At 41.3% G+C, this 17,346-nt stretch overlaps 1 protein-coding gene across 1 annotated transcript in view; it reads right to left on the bottom strand.

Moving 5' to 3' along the window:
* SLC6A4 (solute carrier family 6 member 4) overlaps window positions 1–17,346 on the bottom strand; it is a 136,201-nt gene that overhangs the window by 88,908 nt on the left and 29,947 nt on the right. The window contains exon 2 of the mRNA XM_089683042.1: window positions 5,276–5,821. Coding sequence (XP_089539168.1) covers window positions 5,276–5,717 — 442 coding nt within the window. The 5' untranslated portion in view covers window positions 5,718–5,821. The remainder of the gene's footprint in view (window positions 1–5,275; window positions 5,822–17,346) is intronic.

Raw genomic sequence — 17,346 nt, 5'->3', positions numbered from 1 at the left:
GGCGCTTTTGGCAGTGTGTGCAGGTGCCAAGTCCTGCTGGAAAATGAAGTCAGCATCCCCATAAAGCTCATCTGCGGAAGGAAGCATGAAGTGCTTCAAAATCTCCTGGTAGACGGCTGCGTTGACCCTAGACTTAATGAAGCACAGTGGACCAACACCAGCAGATGACATGGCTCTTCAAATCAACACAGACTGTGGAAACTTCACACTGGACTTCAAGCATCTTGCAGTGTGTGTGCCTCTCAATTCTTCCTCCATACTCTGGGTCTTGGTTTCCAAATGAGATGCTCTCATCAGAAGAGGACTTTGGATCACTGAGCAACAGACCAGGTCTGTTTTTCTTTAGCTCAGGTAAGACGCTTCTGACGTAGTTTGTTGTTCAGGAGCTGCTTGACAAGAGGAAAATGACATTTGAAGCCCATGTTCAGGATCTGTCTGTGTGGGGTGGCTCTTGATGCACTGACTCCAGCCTCAGTCCACTCCTTGTGAAAGTCCAACACTTTGGAATGGTCTTTTCCTGACAATCCTCTGCAGGCTGCGGTCATCCCTGCTGCTTGTGCACCTTTTTCTTCCATACTTTTCCCTTCCACATAACTTTTTATTAATGTGCTTTGATACAGCACTTTGGGAACATCAACTTCTTTTGCAATTACCTTTTGAGGCTTTCCCTCCTTATGGAGGGTGTCAGTGATGGCTTTCTGCACAACTGTCAGGTCAGCAGTCTTTCCCATGATTGTGATTCTTACTGAACCAGACTGAGAGACCATTTAAAGGCTCAGGAACCCTTTGCAGGTGTTATGGCTTAATTAGCTGATTAGAGTGGGACACTTTGAGCCTAGAATATTGCACCTTTTCACAATATCCTAATTTTCTGAGATTGTGGATTTGGGGATTTCATGAGCTGTAAGCCATAATCATCACAATCATGACAAATCACGGCTTGAACTATCTTGCTTTGCATGTAATGAGTCAATCTCATATATTAGTTTCACATTTTAAGTTGCATTACTGAAATAAATGAACTTTTGCACGATATTCTAATTTTTTGAGTTTCACCTGTATATCACGACATATAGGGGTAGATTTACTAACAGTGTTGCACTCAGAATCTGGTGCAGCTGTGCATGGTAGCCAATCAGCTTCTAACCTCCGCTTTTTCATGCGATAATCACTGTGTTCTCCTGGCAGGGATGGATTCCTCGTGCCCCCTTGCTGGAAGAACACAATAGCTTTGCAGATGGGATTCCCCCATCAACACTACGACTGGATTCACACATGTGTGGTGTGGATTGAAGCTCATGTTTCAAAGCTAATTGATACAGTAGTTCAGTGGTTCAGGTCAGGTTACATCAGGTTCAGGCCAGGTTTAGATCAGGTTCAGGTCAGGATTTTATCCTGTTCACAATTGATGACATGTGCGGTTTAGAAACAGTTACCACCCTCCACATCCCATTCTGGCACCTTAAGGCAGCTGCCCAAGCAGCCTTATGCTGGCACCAGCCCTGGCAACATGAGCAGCAGATTGGTGTGTAACTTGTTCGGTAAATGTGCTGTGTGTCGAGATGTGCCCGGGACAGGCAATGCTGTGATTGGCTGTCCCTATAACATTCCACACCATGCAGAAGCCTACAAAAGTCACTGCAAAACCTTGAAGACCCCCCCACACCCCTTCATGGGTTATTTAGAGGTAAGTTGCTGCCACTGACAGATGTATCACAGGGCTTTTACCATGATCACCCTTCCTTGGAATAAAGGCCACTGGAAGAGTAAGGAAGGGGGGTTACTGAATTTAAAGGGAGAGTGACACCTTAAAAAGGGCAGAACCCCTATGTGTGGGGGTGATGGGGATGATGGCATTTCAGCAGGCACAGGGTTAAGAAGCAAATGTGAGGTAGGGATGGGCAGCACATGATCCAGGAGGTGGGTTTTTACTAGGTGACCTCAGATCCCAGCCCCACTGCATGATGAGCCTCATTCAGCAGTGTCACAGGGTGCCCAGATCGGGGAGTAGTGAGGAGCTGCATGCTAGGCTACAGGTTCTGTGAGTCAGAAGTTCAGGGCAGCATCTCTGCTGCAAACAGCTGATGTCTACCCTCCCCTCCACTTATCCTGGGCCCCGAGCACCAGCATTTTATTTCAGTGGAGTTCCAGCCTCAGCCTGTCCCAGGTCCTCCCCACCGCAGACCTGCCTCTGCTAAGCCTTTTTTCCATACTTGGCATCACATCCCAGCTGGTGGCACTTGTGGACGTCCCTGCAGGTGCAGCCAGTGCTGTGACAAACATGCCATCCCTCCAGACGTGCCTTGGATTCTGGGGATGTCGTGCTCGGCATAGGCATGGGCTGCATTGGCATGGGTAGAGCTCCCGCTGCAGTAAATCTTCCGACAATCCACAAAGTTATCCTTGATTGGACCTACACACATAGCAGACATCCCACTCAGGGCCTACACAGGCGGAGGTGCTATTTATCGCCCCCCCCCCCCCCACCCTGGCGCCCTAAGACCACTCTGAATTTTGGACAAGATCAACCTTTTTTATGTATCAGATATAACAAAATGCTTACAATGCCACTTTTACAAACCAAAATGGAGCAAATAAGAAATGTTAAAGTGACACTAAACTCTGTTCAAAATATCTTTGTCCTCAGCCTCCTCAAAATTTCCCAATTACTTTTTTTTGCTGCTGTGATCTGACCTTCCTGTTAGAGGCTGGCTAATTTTGTTCTCCTTGGCCCCATTGTACGTAGTAACATAGCCACTATCCCTGGTTTGCTTCTGAGATGAACTTTGAACTATGGGATTTATAGCAGTGCGCTATTTGATCAGCAGTTGTACCTATTATTCCTAGTGCCGGGTGTTTATTTTTTTTTTTCCCAAGTGTTTATTATCTATATGTTTTCATACTCATGGACCTTCCTGATGCAGTGTTGGTCACCTAGGACTGCTGGTTTAATCAAAATATTCTTTACTATACACTAAACTTTGGTTCAGCCCTCCACATCAGTCCCAGTTTCTCATGTGGCCCCTTGAGGAAAGTAATTGCCTACCCCTGGGATAGAGCCTCTTTTTGCTGTATCCCTGTTTCAGAAATGCACTCTTACTTTTTGTCCTAATGACCGTTGTCACTAGGAAGTGAAGAAAAATGAAGAATTCTACAGTTGCTGCCAAATCAGAAGAAAATTGTAAAATATATGACTTGTTTTAGGGACAAATGTAGAGGTGAGGTTTCCTGTCCATTTCTGTGTCATGGAATAGGAAGAAAAGGGAAAGGTTTCGCAGTGGGAACACAGATAAGCAGGACAAATCTCAACCTTTTACACTCTTTTCAAAAATAGAAAAGAGTTTAAAATGAGTTCTAAATGTTTTTTTCCTTTTAATAGTGTTTACTGAACAAACGAACAGCTGCATATGTACGTCTGTATAACATGCTGTTGCTTGGTACATCAAGATTCAGTATTACAATCCGATATACAAAGTCAGTGGGTTTGTCACATCTATATACACTCAGCCACTTTATTAGTTACACCTTGCTAGTGCCAAGAAAATATCCCCCACACCATTACACCACCACCACCAACCTGAACCGTTGATACAAGGTAGGATGGATCCATGCTTTCATGTTTATGCCATATTATGACCCTACCATAATTCCAAAAAAATTCTGTCATCATTATCTCACAATAATCTGAAGTGAAGAACATCAATACTTCTTATGACCAAAAAATACTAAAATCCAGTGCAGCTCTGCATGGAAACCAACCAGCTTCCATTTTTTTTGGAGACCAATCAGAAGCCCCCTTACACTCTCTCTCCTTTACATGTACAGTACATCGGTTATGGTCTATTTTTTTCAATTTTGCTTCATGATAAAGGTAACTTGTAGGTTAGGTTCACTGACCCTTCAAAAAGAAGTCACTCAGTAGGAAGAATTAATTGACTGCAATCTCTGTGTAAGACAATCATGCTTTAAAGTGTTACTAAACCCACAACAGTAAAATCAGTCTGTATATGCAGTAAAGCATGCTTGTTATACTCACTGTGGAACCTAAGGGGTTAATTCTCCGCATTGTTTAGAAAGGCTGTTTGATTCTGTCTTCTCTGATCCTCCCCTTCTTTCACTGACCCCAATCGATCTGCTAATAGTACAGAGCCCTAGGAGGCACTGTACTACACATACTCAGTTTGCTGTATATTGCTAGAGAGTTTTTTTTTTTTTTTTTTAAGGGTGCATGTGATCAGCACAGGGCCAATAAGCACTGTTCAGACAGGGAGTCAAGGTCATGCAGCATCATAGGACAGTCAAAGGAGAATGAAAACTCTTCCTACAAGCTTTAACCAGTGCTCTGCAGGACACTGACAGAAGTCACAAGACTGCTGATGAAAAAAGGTACTTAGCAGTTTGTATTTACTGAAATAATTGCATTTCCATGTTCTGTGTACTGTGTATAGTGAATGCAGGGTCCTGGGTTTAGGAACACTTTAACTGAACAAGCTGAAGTTAGAAGCGGATTAGCTACCATGCACCACTGCACCAGGTTTTGCACTCTCCAGTTTTAGTAAATCAACCCCAATGTGTCTACTGCAATTTGATGCTCTTAATAGTTGAACATAAACGTTACCTGAATGCATGAATGATAATACTTGCAATCCACTAACGTTTTATATATAAATGCATGATTGTCAGGGTCAGTAGTGTATCATGCCCGATAAAGAAATCCAAAGCTTGCACTTTAAAATATATCAAAAAGCAAAAACAGAGAACACTTAGATTAGTTGCCTGCAGGGCCTAGGCTGCCCTCTTGATTTTAACTACAAACACATTCTCCTAGTCTCATCTCCATTGCATTAGGGTGGTTTTGTAGTTTACAGAATGTAGCTGGGAAAGCGGATTACAATGTCTGAGATATCATTTCTGTGAACAGGAATTCACAAGAATATTGCATTTCTGGCAAGATCAACAGGTATTTTCTGTGCTTGCAGAAAATGTACTAAACCTAAAAAAAAAAAATAATTAAAGCAGCCACCACATCTAAGAACTGGTAAACGGCAATATGTACAGTATCATTTTTGTTTTTGGAATCTGCCATGGTCTCAAGTATACGTAGTAAGTCAACTAGTGCTAGCATCACTTAATCAAAAGGGTTCCCACTGCACACACTTTCCTGTTTTTACTGAAAGCTAAAAACCATTTAACCTAGGGATCGCTCTGCAATAAAATATAATTCAGCAAGCTTCAAAAACGTTATTACATAAATAGAACTATTAGGCATACCGACCTCCTCCATTTTGGTAACAGATATAAGGAAACCTCCATACATTGCCTAGATCCACTGCATACCCAATAACAGATAGGAGGAAGTCTATTTTTTTGCTCCAAGTCTCTCTTTCGCCTGTCTCTGTTTGTAAGTGATGCACCTCAGCCCTGCAGGAGGGAATGACAGTAAGTGTTGGAGTTGAAGTTTCATCTATTCCATTTCTGGTAACATTGCAAGGCGCATCAGGATTCTGTACAGCTAAATATTTATTAGACATGTGCCCAAGGTCTGCTCTCTCTCCCGGGCAGGGGTGCACCTTGTTGTGCTCTTCAGACAGTCGTGATGCCTTGCAGTTTCTCAGCAACTGACCATCCTTTTTGCATTCTGACCTGGTCTTGCATGTCAAGGGCTCTTTCTCAGAACCAGAGGATGAGCTCTCACTGCAGGCTGGTTTTCTCTCCATCCTGTTGATTGTGTAGAGATTTAGCTGGAGCCCATTTGGTACTATGTAGAAGCTGTGTATCCTTTATACGATGTTCTCTAAAATAAAGTCTTTCAGACTTGACCCTGCAGGAATATAAAAAAAATATTACTAGAGAACCCAATAGAATAGAGTAGATCACTGATGCAATGTTGTGTTTTTTTTACAAGTAAACATAGTCTTAAAAAAAAGATCTATTGGAATTATCATATACAACTAATAACACTTATTTACTTATTTTAAAATGTGAAACTTTTTGTTTCTATGTCCAACGCTCAGTATCATAGCTTAGCAGTACAGTTTCCATGCAGCAAAGATCTAACGCAGGGTCTCCAAACTGAGGTTCATGGGCTGGATATGGCCCTTTTTAGCCTTTATCCATCTACAGCAACATTCAATCTGCTGACAGAATAATGGAGCACCATTCCTTCTACTGACACCAGTAAAGGGCACTATTTCTCCCACTGACACCAGTGTGGGGCACTATTCCTCCTACTGACACCAGTGTGGGGCACTATTCCTCCCAGAGACTCCAATGATTGGGCATCATTCCTCCCACAGCATCCAGCGTTGTCTACCTGCAGCTGGTTCTTCTTACCCGGTGATGCCATCTTGGATACAGGAGACAGTTGTAACTTTGTAAGGAACTACAGCTGGCTCCCCACTGTGCATCTGTGAGCTCACTTAGTGCGTTGTGAATTGTCCTGCAGCCTGCAGATGGGGAGTTGGCAGGGAAAAGGACATCATCTTTGCCTAGGCAAGGTGTGTCAAAGTGGTAGCAGATACTGATAAAACCTGATACTGACCCCAAGAAATCAATGTGGCAGGGACAGAGCTTTAAAAAAAAAAACTTGGTAAGGGTCTTAAACTTTCCCTGCTTTATCCAAAAAAAAAAAAAAAAAAAAAAAGTTATACTTTAACCGTTTCCATACCGTGCAATTTTACCCCTTCCTGCCCAGGCCATTTTTCAGGTTTCAGCGCTCTCACACTTTGAATGACAATTGCACGGTCATACAACACTGTACCCAAACTAAAATTTTATCATTTTCTTCACACAACTAGAGCTTTCTTTTGGTGGTATTTAATCACCGCTGGGGTTTTTATTTTTTGCTAAATTAACAAAAAAAGACCAAAAATTTTGAAAAAAAAAAAAAAAACACTTTGTTTCTGTTATAAAAGTTTACAAATAAATAATTGTTCTTCATAAATTTAGGCCGAGATGTATTCTGCTACATGTCTTTGTGAACTCTAACTTTCCTACAAACTAAAAAATACATCCTAATTTGGGTTATTTTCACCAAACTATGGTATAGATCTGAATATTGATCAATCCTGAAGTACTGACAGCCAATCTAATTTCTTGAGGTCCAAGAATGTCAGAATAGTACAGATATCCCCAAATGACCCCTTTTTGCAGAGTACACACTCCGACGTACTTCATAAGAGGCATGGCGAGTTTTTTGAAGTTGTATTTTTGTCATAATTTTTTGAAAAATGAAAAAAATTATTTTCACTATTTTTTTTTTTTACATACTGTCACCAGTGCAGTACAGCGTCATCATATAACTGGTATGGCGGTGAACAGGGACACTGACTGGTGACAGTATGAAGAAAAAAAATATATACTTTTTTTATTTTTTATTATATTTAATTTATTACATTTTTTTTATTTTTTTAAAGATTTTTTTTCATATTTTACTATGACCAAAGTAGTACAATGTTACCATAGTAACATTGTACTACTTTGGGGAAGTGATCAGTTTTTTTTTGTTTTTTGTTTTTTTACACAATTTGCTTATAGCAAAGAATTACTTTGCTATAAGCAAGCATTTACCTGAATGAAATCGATTCATTCAGCTTTTTTTGTGCTTAGCTGTGATTTGGTCACAGCTAATCACATGACATGTGCATGTGATTAGCTGTGACCATTCACAGCTAGGCACTAGTATACAATGGATGGCATCATGAATGAAGCCATCCATTGTATACAACTGTCATGTGACCTGCTGTGATTGGTCACAGCAGGTCACATGGTACCAGCAACGGGAGCCGGTACTCGGATCTGTCATCGGCCGTGTCCCAGGTGCACGGCCGGTGACAGATCGCACTGCTGCGCCGCTCTGCATTAGCGCAAACTGCGCATGTGCGGGAGCACGCCAAATGGCGTGCACCCGGAGTGCAGAGACACTTTTGAAGCCGCCAAACGGCCATTGGCCGGGCGGCTAATGGTTAAAGGTTATGAGGCTGAAGCCATGTGTAGTTCTGATGCTAGTTTATACAGATCTCCTCTATCCCCTCCCTACTTTGCGCCAACCATTTACATGTTTATTAAAGGAATAAATGAAGGTAAAAATGTTGTGTGGGAGGTGTAACTTCCAATGAACCAAATGAGCCAAACAATTGAGAGCAAAATGGATGGCTATATATTACTTAATATAGCTTAGAGATAGAACTGTTCTCACGAGTCCCTGCAATCTTCTACTTTTCATTTCTCTTTTTATCTCTACCCACAAGTGCCCAGAGGTGGTCCAGAGTTTCACATTAGAGCACCCTTCACATCAGGGCCCTGTTTCACATTAGAGCACCCTTCACATCAGGGCCCTGTTTCACATTAGAGCACCCTTCACATCAGGGCCCTGTTTCACATTAGAGCACCCTTCACATCAGGGCCCTGTTTCACATTAGAGCACCTTTCACATCAGGGCCCTGTTTCACATTATAGCACCCTTCACATCAGGGCCCTGTTTCACATTAGAGCGCCCTTCACATCAGAGTTCCTCCTTAACCTTAGAGTCCCCCCCCCCCCCTTCACATTAGAGCCCCAACTTGCACATCAGAGTCCCTCTCACATAAGAGCCTAAGCTTACATCACAACCCCCTTTTATGTCACAGCCTCCCTCACATCTGAGACCCCCCCTTCACATCAGAGCCCCCATTTCATACGAAAACTAGACTTTTGCTACACAATAGCATTAAAATGAGATCATACAACTGTAAGATAACAGTCACTACTACATGCTACTGTACAAATTACACCAAAAAATCCCACTGCTTAATTTAGTGATCGAATACTATTAATTGCTGATGATTTTGAGGCATATGAGCCACTAGAAATCACTCATACTGTAACCTAGGCCTTTGTATGTATGACCCATAGGAAAACTACTACAGTATATGGCTTCTCCAACCTTGTCGAAAACAGTTACAAATTCTGTCCTGATAGAGATATATATATCTATATATATCTATATATATCTATATATATCTATATATATCTATAACTCAATAACTCAATAACTCAATAACTCATTGTGTATGAACTAACATACCGTTCCCAAAGCACATGTTCCTGCAAGGTGACTAAGTGTTAATGGGTGCTGCAGCAACCAACGGCTCGAACCGAAGGAGAGAATCTCACCAGCACACCACAGATCTACAGAAAGGATCCAAAACTATTATGCGATCACATCATTATAACAGAAGCAATGGTGTGATCACTGGATAGAGCTTTGGACCCTTTCTGGAGATCTGTGGTGTGCTGGTGACATTCTCTAGCTCTGGTGTATGACCTAAAACAGTTTGTCAACCTTTTTTCAGTCAAGGCACCCTTTAAAATTATGGACAGTCCCGAGGCACCCTGTAAAATTATGGACAGTCTAGAGGCACCCCATTCTAAAATGTGAAAAACTATTCTAATAGTTTTATATAACACAGCAAAATCCACAAATGTAGGACACCCAACAGTAGAGGTGATTTATTTTTCCAAAGCAAATATGCTTTTGCACAAAAGGTACTGACTAGTATTCCAGTGTTTCTCTTCTCCCTCAGTTTTTCTCCATCCCTGAGCTGATGTGACCCCAGCAGTGATGGAGAGGGGCAGAGGAAGGTCAAACTAGGATGCTGTACAGGCATCTGACATGCTCCTTAACTAATGATGTCATTGGTTGTCAGGATGCCAACGGCTAGAAGGTCGTAATGGTGCACAAAGCCTGTGCCTAAAAAGGCAGGCTTGTTCCACCCACTGGCTTGATACAAATTTTGGGCAATTTTTAGACATTTTGCCAAGGCACCCCTGAAGAAACCTCAAGGCACCCCAGGGTGCCTGGGCACCCTGCAGCAAAAAATGAGCGTGAAAAGATTCACAAAAAAGCGGTTACATATTAGACAGAATGCGATACTCAATAGTAATTAAAAAAATTATGCTTTATTACACATATGGACATAGAAGGTAAATACCTCAGTTCACCACCACCTCAGTATGAGATAATACATACATATATATAATTATTTTTAATTTTTTTTTTTTCTTTCTACAGTCTATATACACCTGTGCTAAGGCTATTGGGCAATTATATCCGCTACCTGGTACACATGATCAGCCATATACTGCATTGTTTGCTATGCCAATTTGATACACTTTTTTGAAACACCCCCCGCTTGGCAGTGTAACTATTGTGTCAGTGCTGCATATATATTAGACCTATTGTCACTATTTCTGTAGCACTCCATTACTTTGACTGGTCATGATGTCTGTTTTTAAGTGATTTTAGGTCAATTTTGATGTATTATCTCATACTGAGGTGATGGTGAACTGAGGTATTTACCTTATATTCCATAATCTATAGATTTGGTCAACAGACATATAATATTTCTCTGATATGATTTGATTAACCTTGAGAGTTTTTTGACCAAGAGTGAAAGGTTTAACACAACAACCAAAATTTATTAGTGAATAGTAGGGAGATCTAATCTAACATACCACAATCTATTTTACAATAAGAAAAAGGAAAAGAGAAACAAAATGTAAATGATTAAACCAATGAATTAAAGAATATACTACTCATACCCTAAACCCACAAACAGCAAGACAGACAACACATACGACAATCATGTATACATGTAAAGTGCCAAAGAGATGTCCTGATGTTTACCAATGGTGTAGCATGGGGGCCCCCCAGGATCATTGGATCTTCTCCTGTCTTTCCCTGAAATCTACTCTGATATACACCTATCTCTCATAGACTTGTATGGGGCCATCCTGATTGGTAGAACTATCTAATCCATCTCCCATATCTGATGCATCTCATCCAGGATTGGACAATTTCCCCATCTCATATCACTTACATAACTCAGCCCCATCGCAGAGCCTCCCCTTTTGGTGATAAAATTACATATGCCAGGTCATGGCACCAAGGCGTCTGGATCCAGGCGCGCTTATCAAAATTCCCTCCATTGAGAGTTTGGAGGGAACCTTAGGTCATAGCCTGGTAAAACTGCATTCCCCAGATAGCCATCACTATTGCATATCTAAAGAGAGGGTACTTTGAAGTGGCCCTCACACAAAGATTTAAATGGCCTGGTCTAGATCCTTATGTCGGGCCCATAAAGTCTGAGATAAGGTAGTTAGTTTAGTGGTTTCCCCCTCTCACATAATAGAGCATTCCTTGTGGCATGCACATGCTAAGCACATCAAACATTCCTCCAATACAAAGCTATCTAGTACATTAATTACAACTTAATCCCTTGCTCCAATGTCTATGTACAGCACACCGATATCAAGCCAAGCTCTGATATTCCTAACTTTGTTAACTTATAGTTATAAAAATATCTATTTACAGTTGCTGATAAAGATTATACATTAAACCCCTCATAAGTCAACAGTCCATATGTGTAGTAAAGCATAATTTTTTTAATTACTTTTGCGTATTCCATTCTGTCCAATATGTAACCGCTTTTTGTGAATCTTTTCACGCTCCTTTTTGCTGTATGGGGTTTTGGTTACTGGGCAGATAATGTACGTTTAGCGATACGTGTTATTCTATAAACCCCTTATTCTTTCTATTTTTACCTGCATGGGCACCCTGGTTGAGAAAGGCTGGCCTAAAACATCAAAAATGATTTATAAAATTTTTATTGCTGCTGAGAGATTATTTTTACAGGAATGGCCTCCGTATGCTGCTAAGCCCATAGTAGTTGCATCCTTTAAGGTCATTGTTATGCCTTTGTTTTGCAGCTCATTAACTCTTCAAAACAGTATTTTATATTAAAGATAGAGGTACAGGTGTGCAGCTTGTGTTTTCTGTTGCTACTCGACAGAACACACTGTTCCCTTCCTAATGAAAAACATCCATCTTTTAATAGGACATAAAAGGGGCAGTTGCAGAAATGAATGTGTTTCTTCCGGGTTCTGTCGCCGAAGACTTGTTTACACAGGATGTTGCTATTAAATGAACTAAGAATTTGCTTTAGGGCGCAACTTCATGTAAGATTTTTTTCCACCGTTAATATGAAATTAACTGTTTGTTGACAATTGTTGAATTTGTAAAATGGTTTTATAATTCAGGAGCTGAAAAAAAAAAAAAAAAAAAAAAAAAATTGTTGAAAAGGATAAGTTCACCTTTTAACCAAAAATAAGAAATGCACATTTTTCTGCAGGAAAAAAAAATGTGCATTTAATATTTTTGGTTGCAGGAACCTGGAAAGCATTGCACTAGCGATCAGTAGATCGCTGATGCCATGCAGGTCTCCTGCAGACCTGTCAGAATATTTACTTGCCCATACAGGATGTGCAGAATATACGGACAAGCAGATACAGTCAGGAAGAATCAATGAACTACCACAGCGCTGAGAACTACAAGCTGACAGCTGCTAAGGCTGACGGTAGTTGTTCATTCATTCACAGAACACTGTAAATTAATGATGCGGCCATGTGGGTAGAGCCGCATGGCCTAGCTGTTTTTAAATAGTATGGGGAACTTCTTCCCGTACTGCTGTCACAGGGAAGGGGGGATCTGGCAGCAGGAAACATGTTACATGTTCCCAAAGGTGAACTTGTCCCTTAAATACCATGCTTGCAAGTAATCAATATCTTACATATACGTTATTTTATCAGATGGTATAAGGGAGACGGGTGTAATTTAAGGAAAGCGCGGCACTGTATTTTTATTTATATCTTGCATATATGAGCTTTTACCTTTAACAATAATAACTGACACGTTAACTACTACCTACACAGACAGAGGGATAAAGCAGCACAAGAAGCCAGTCAGTTGCACTGCAGCATGCTGATAGGAGCAGAGAGCAGAGCAACAGAGAAATGAGTACATCAGTCTGCTGCTTCTACCTCTATTGTCCGGTCACAGGCTGGGTGAGAGCTAAGACCTAAAAGTGTCACTTAAAGGTGAACTAAAGATCCGCTGTAACAAATATTTTTTTATTGCAGGGGAGACATGCAATATCTCCTCTACAATAAAATGCACCTACTTGCCTGCTTCCTGTCTTCTCCAGGAATGTAAACTGAGCTGCACATGTTTAGCTCAGCTTACAGCACCAGCACTGGCCCGGTATGCCAGAATGACAGCCACCTGCACAGGAGTGACGTCATCACGAGCCTGCCAATGAAGATAGATGACAACTCGCACACAGGAGAAGCTGCTGGCACTAGCAAGGGATGGGCATTGTTCAGGGAAAAATAAAAACTACTGGATGGCCTATAAAAAACTCCAATGATTACCTTTGTAGTATGCACACCCATGAGCACTTCCACCTATAACGCTTCAGCCTCATGACACTCCAACTAGGTCCTCTTTCACACTCTGAGATCACTTCTCACATAAAGACAGACACCACCAACTTTCCTTTTTACCCTTTCTGAAAGAGCATAGCTGGGAATATTAATAGTCCAGTCATGTGAAGAATGAAGCCAAGATTCAGCAATACCAAGTAAATCATAGTTCTCTACATGCACCAAAGCGTCCAACTCATCTATTTTGCCTGGCAGACTTCTGGCTTTGATGAATAAACACTTTAATTGTCACATTTTGCACACGTATTTTGCATATTTTTTTTATTTTTGTACAAATTGTACTAATTACAATAGTTGTTTGTAACATGGGAACCTTCCAATTACCTGCCATAGCCCTCCCCACATCCTTGCCAATTACAGCCACCAACAGGGATTGACCCCTGTCTGATCTGTCTACCCCATTATCCAATTCTCTCTCCCTTCTCAATCCTAGTTTAAATATTCCTCCAGCCTTCCCATAAACCTCTCCCCCAGCACAGCAGACCCCCTTCCATTTTCACACCATCTTTGGCATATAGGTTGTACCCAAATGAAAATTCAGCCCAGTGCTCTAGAAACCCAAATCCTTAGTTTGCACCAGGTCTTTAGTCATGCATTCAGTTCTCCATTCTCCCCATCTTTCTGTGCGAATGGCACAGGTAATATTTCAGAGTATGTCACCTTGGAGGTCCTTCCCTTCAACTTGCAGCCTAGTTCTTTAAAATTGATTCTTAAGGAGTCTCCACCTTCCATGTATTCTGTCGTTGGTTCAAACATGGACCAAGACAGCTGAGTCATGCCCAGCCCCTCCCAGTAATTTACCCGGTCCACCATATGCCAAACCCTGGCACCAGGCAGACAGCAAACCATTCGGTTGAGACGATCCTAGCAAATGATTCTATTAGTCCTTCTGATTATATAATCCCCTATTACCAACTGCCTAGTCCTTTATGCACTACCCTCACCATCCCTGCCAGATGGTCTGCTCTTCTGACTGTTAGGGATACGCAGTGACATCCAGGGCTGCCACCACTGAGCTTTCCACCCCCACATCTTCACCCAACTTGGCAAATCTGTTTGGGTGCTCAAACCCAGGGCTGCCCTCCTTTTCTGTGAGCCCCTACCACTCCCTCTCACTACAGTAACCCATTTTCCTACCTGATAATCCTGACTAATCCCTCCACTCTTCACATCAATCCCATTAACTACAGGTTCAGTGAGCAGAAGACCCCTTTCAAGGTTGTCAGTTCTGCCCAGTCCCACTGTTGCAGCTTGCTCCTCCAGATCTCAGCTTCCAGAAGGGCAACCTGCAAACATCTGTTGCAGAGGTACGCATCCTGGAGCTGTTGATCCATTGTTGCATACATGCTGCACACTGTGCACTGCACAATTCCTTCAACCCTGCTAGCACACATTATCCCAGTTACAATAATATTACAAACTGGAAATTTCAGATGTCATTGACAGGTTAGAAGACTCCTGTTATAATCTCCTGTTTTCAACTCTGGTTTTTAACTCCACTTAATCAAATGTGCACTTGGCCAAAGGTCCAGCGAGCAAAATACAGGCAAGTTCAAGATGAGCAAGCTCAGAGTGAGCACTACAGAAAGTTATATAGCACCTGTGACCAATTACCCGCTCCCCTTAATTAGCAGACAGGAGGAAGGAAAGAAAAAAAAATGCTTTTTAAAAAGTGACAGAAAAGGTGATTTAAAAAGAAATCGCGACTGGCAAAACCCCAAAGAAGAAAACAAAACAATTACAACCACAATCACCAGCAGTCAAAAGCAAAACAGTTTTTTACTCTTGACTCAAATTTCCCACTCTTAACCTTCCAGCCAGCAAAATGTGCCAAACAGTCCTGTGAAGACAGAGATTGAGCTCTGCAGTCACTTTTGCAGCAGTTGTTTTCTTATTCCGGGTCACAATCCTTCTCAATGTCCTTTTGTCTCTTTTGGTCAGTTAACCATGTCGACCACGCCTATGCTCAGATGATGTTTTCTCAGAAACTGTATAGGCCATCATTACCTTTATTACTGTACCTTGCGACACAGAAAAAAAAAAAAATAGTCAACTTCAGCTAAGCAGGCACCACCAATTTGCCCTCTTAAACTCAGTAAGCTCTGACATGAACCCATACTACCAGCAGCGCACGCAGTGAATGATGAAAGTGAGGCTTCCCACCTGTTAGCTAGGTGTCTCACACAGCTGAAGCAAAAGAGTGTTATATCACTTCTGCTTTCAATGCAAACATGTCATCACTTTCACACCTGCAAATCATGCAGTGTTTATTTTTTTGTCTAAGCCCCATGCATTGATCAAAATATGTGTGTAGTTATCTGCAGTCTTAGAAACTTCCCTGACTGCTGAATCCCAGCAGCGTGTTCCAAATCTATACATTTTATTTCCCCTCATTTATATCTGACCTTGGAGAGTTCATAGCCCAGGAACTAGCAGGCCGACATTTATATGTTGCTGTTAGGTAACAACTCTCCAACGTTAGTGGTGGCATGTTTCTATATGACCATTATAAGGTTTAAGCTGCTCACCCATACAAAAGAACCCGAAAGAAATAAGTGAGTGGTAGTATAAATGGTGAATTTTGCTGGAGTTTTCACTTGTGTTTTACTATACCCAGGATGATCAAATGAAGATAAAGTAAAACAGAATATGTCAATCTATTTTAACATGATTTAAACTTGTGTACTGTAGCAAATAAATGTCACATTTTGTGACCGTTCTCCTTATTTAAACATTATATTGATTTTCGTTGGTGAAAAATCAAATATAAATACGTATTAGTCATCGTATTAGAACTAATGCAATGTGGCTGTTACTCAGTATTGGAATCTCCCTGTGTCTCACTGAATTACTGTATTAATCAGTTACTGTGATTCATGCTGCTCTCTAACATGAGGAGTCATAGAGCAATCGCCAGTAGGTCTTGTCAGTTCTTCCTTCTACCCTTGTGTGGTACTTAGTCTCAATGCCCTCCAACCAAATTGAATGCACTGCTCCATCCATAATCAGCAAAAATAATAAACATCAGTTAGTAAACCAAGAAGGTGTCATTGCCTGCGCCTCCTCTTTCTCTGGAGTGATTCTGCCTGGGCCCACATGTCCAGCAACACCAGCATATCTTCTGGATATAATCATACATTGCTTTTCCAACTGATTTATCATCTGTCTAATAGCTCTTGTAGAGCTTGTTTCACATTGACAGTGCTCACCGCCCTCTGAGGCATAGCAGTGCTTTCTGATGCCTCTTGAATGTCTGCTTTTTTTAATTTCCAAGAGGAATTTTACAGCAGAAAAATTGCACCACAACCATCATAATATGTTTAATATATTACATACATTTATATAACTATATGCAGAGCTAGAAGTAAAATGTCCATATAAGAACCTAAAAGTCCCAAACACCATCCTCAGTGTATAGAAGGATCTACACAGCACCACAGTGAGAGTCAGTTTTCCAGACAAAGTTGACCCTCAAATTATAGAGTTGTCAACTGCACCTTTAAGATGTCTCACTTTAGGCTCCCATACTCTCCAGCCTTGGGATTTAATTAGGACTCTTCTCTGGACTTCAGCAGATGCACTCCAAATAATATAAATAATGCCTCCGTCACTATTCACCTGTCAAATGAGGCGAAGGCTTGCATCCTCCTTTTATGGAAACAAATGCAAGCACCTACCAGATCTTGCTATTTCAAACTAAACAACTTTCTTTTCACAGAAGATCTCACCTCTTCCCTGAACAACACGGAAGAGCAATTCAGGATGACGTGGAAGCCCTGGCTATATTTCAAAATCAATGACTCTTACTTGCAGGTAATGATCTAGGAAATCCAACCCTTTATCCTAATCCAGATAACCCTTTTTTCTCGCTCTGGTGAAGTCAACCTTCTATAATCTCCCCCCAGCGAGGGACATTTTCTGATTCTCAATCCCCTTCTTTTCTATGTTTTTTTTTATTTTGGATGTTAGGACCCATGATTTCCAAGTAGAACATTGCCCAAAACACCACATTGCCTTCTTCCTATA

Source organism: Staurois parvus, unplaced genomic scaffold (assembly GCF_062004578.1).
Source record: "Staurois parvus isolate SC_StPar_1 unplaced genomic scaffold, SC_StPar_1.0 ptg000299l, whole genome shotgun sequence".
Classification (NCBI taxonomy): Eukaryota; Metazoa; Chordata; class Amphibia; order Anura; family Ranidae; genus Staurois; species Staurois parvus.
This window is presented reverse-complemented; position numbering and strand designations above follow the sequence as displayed.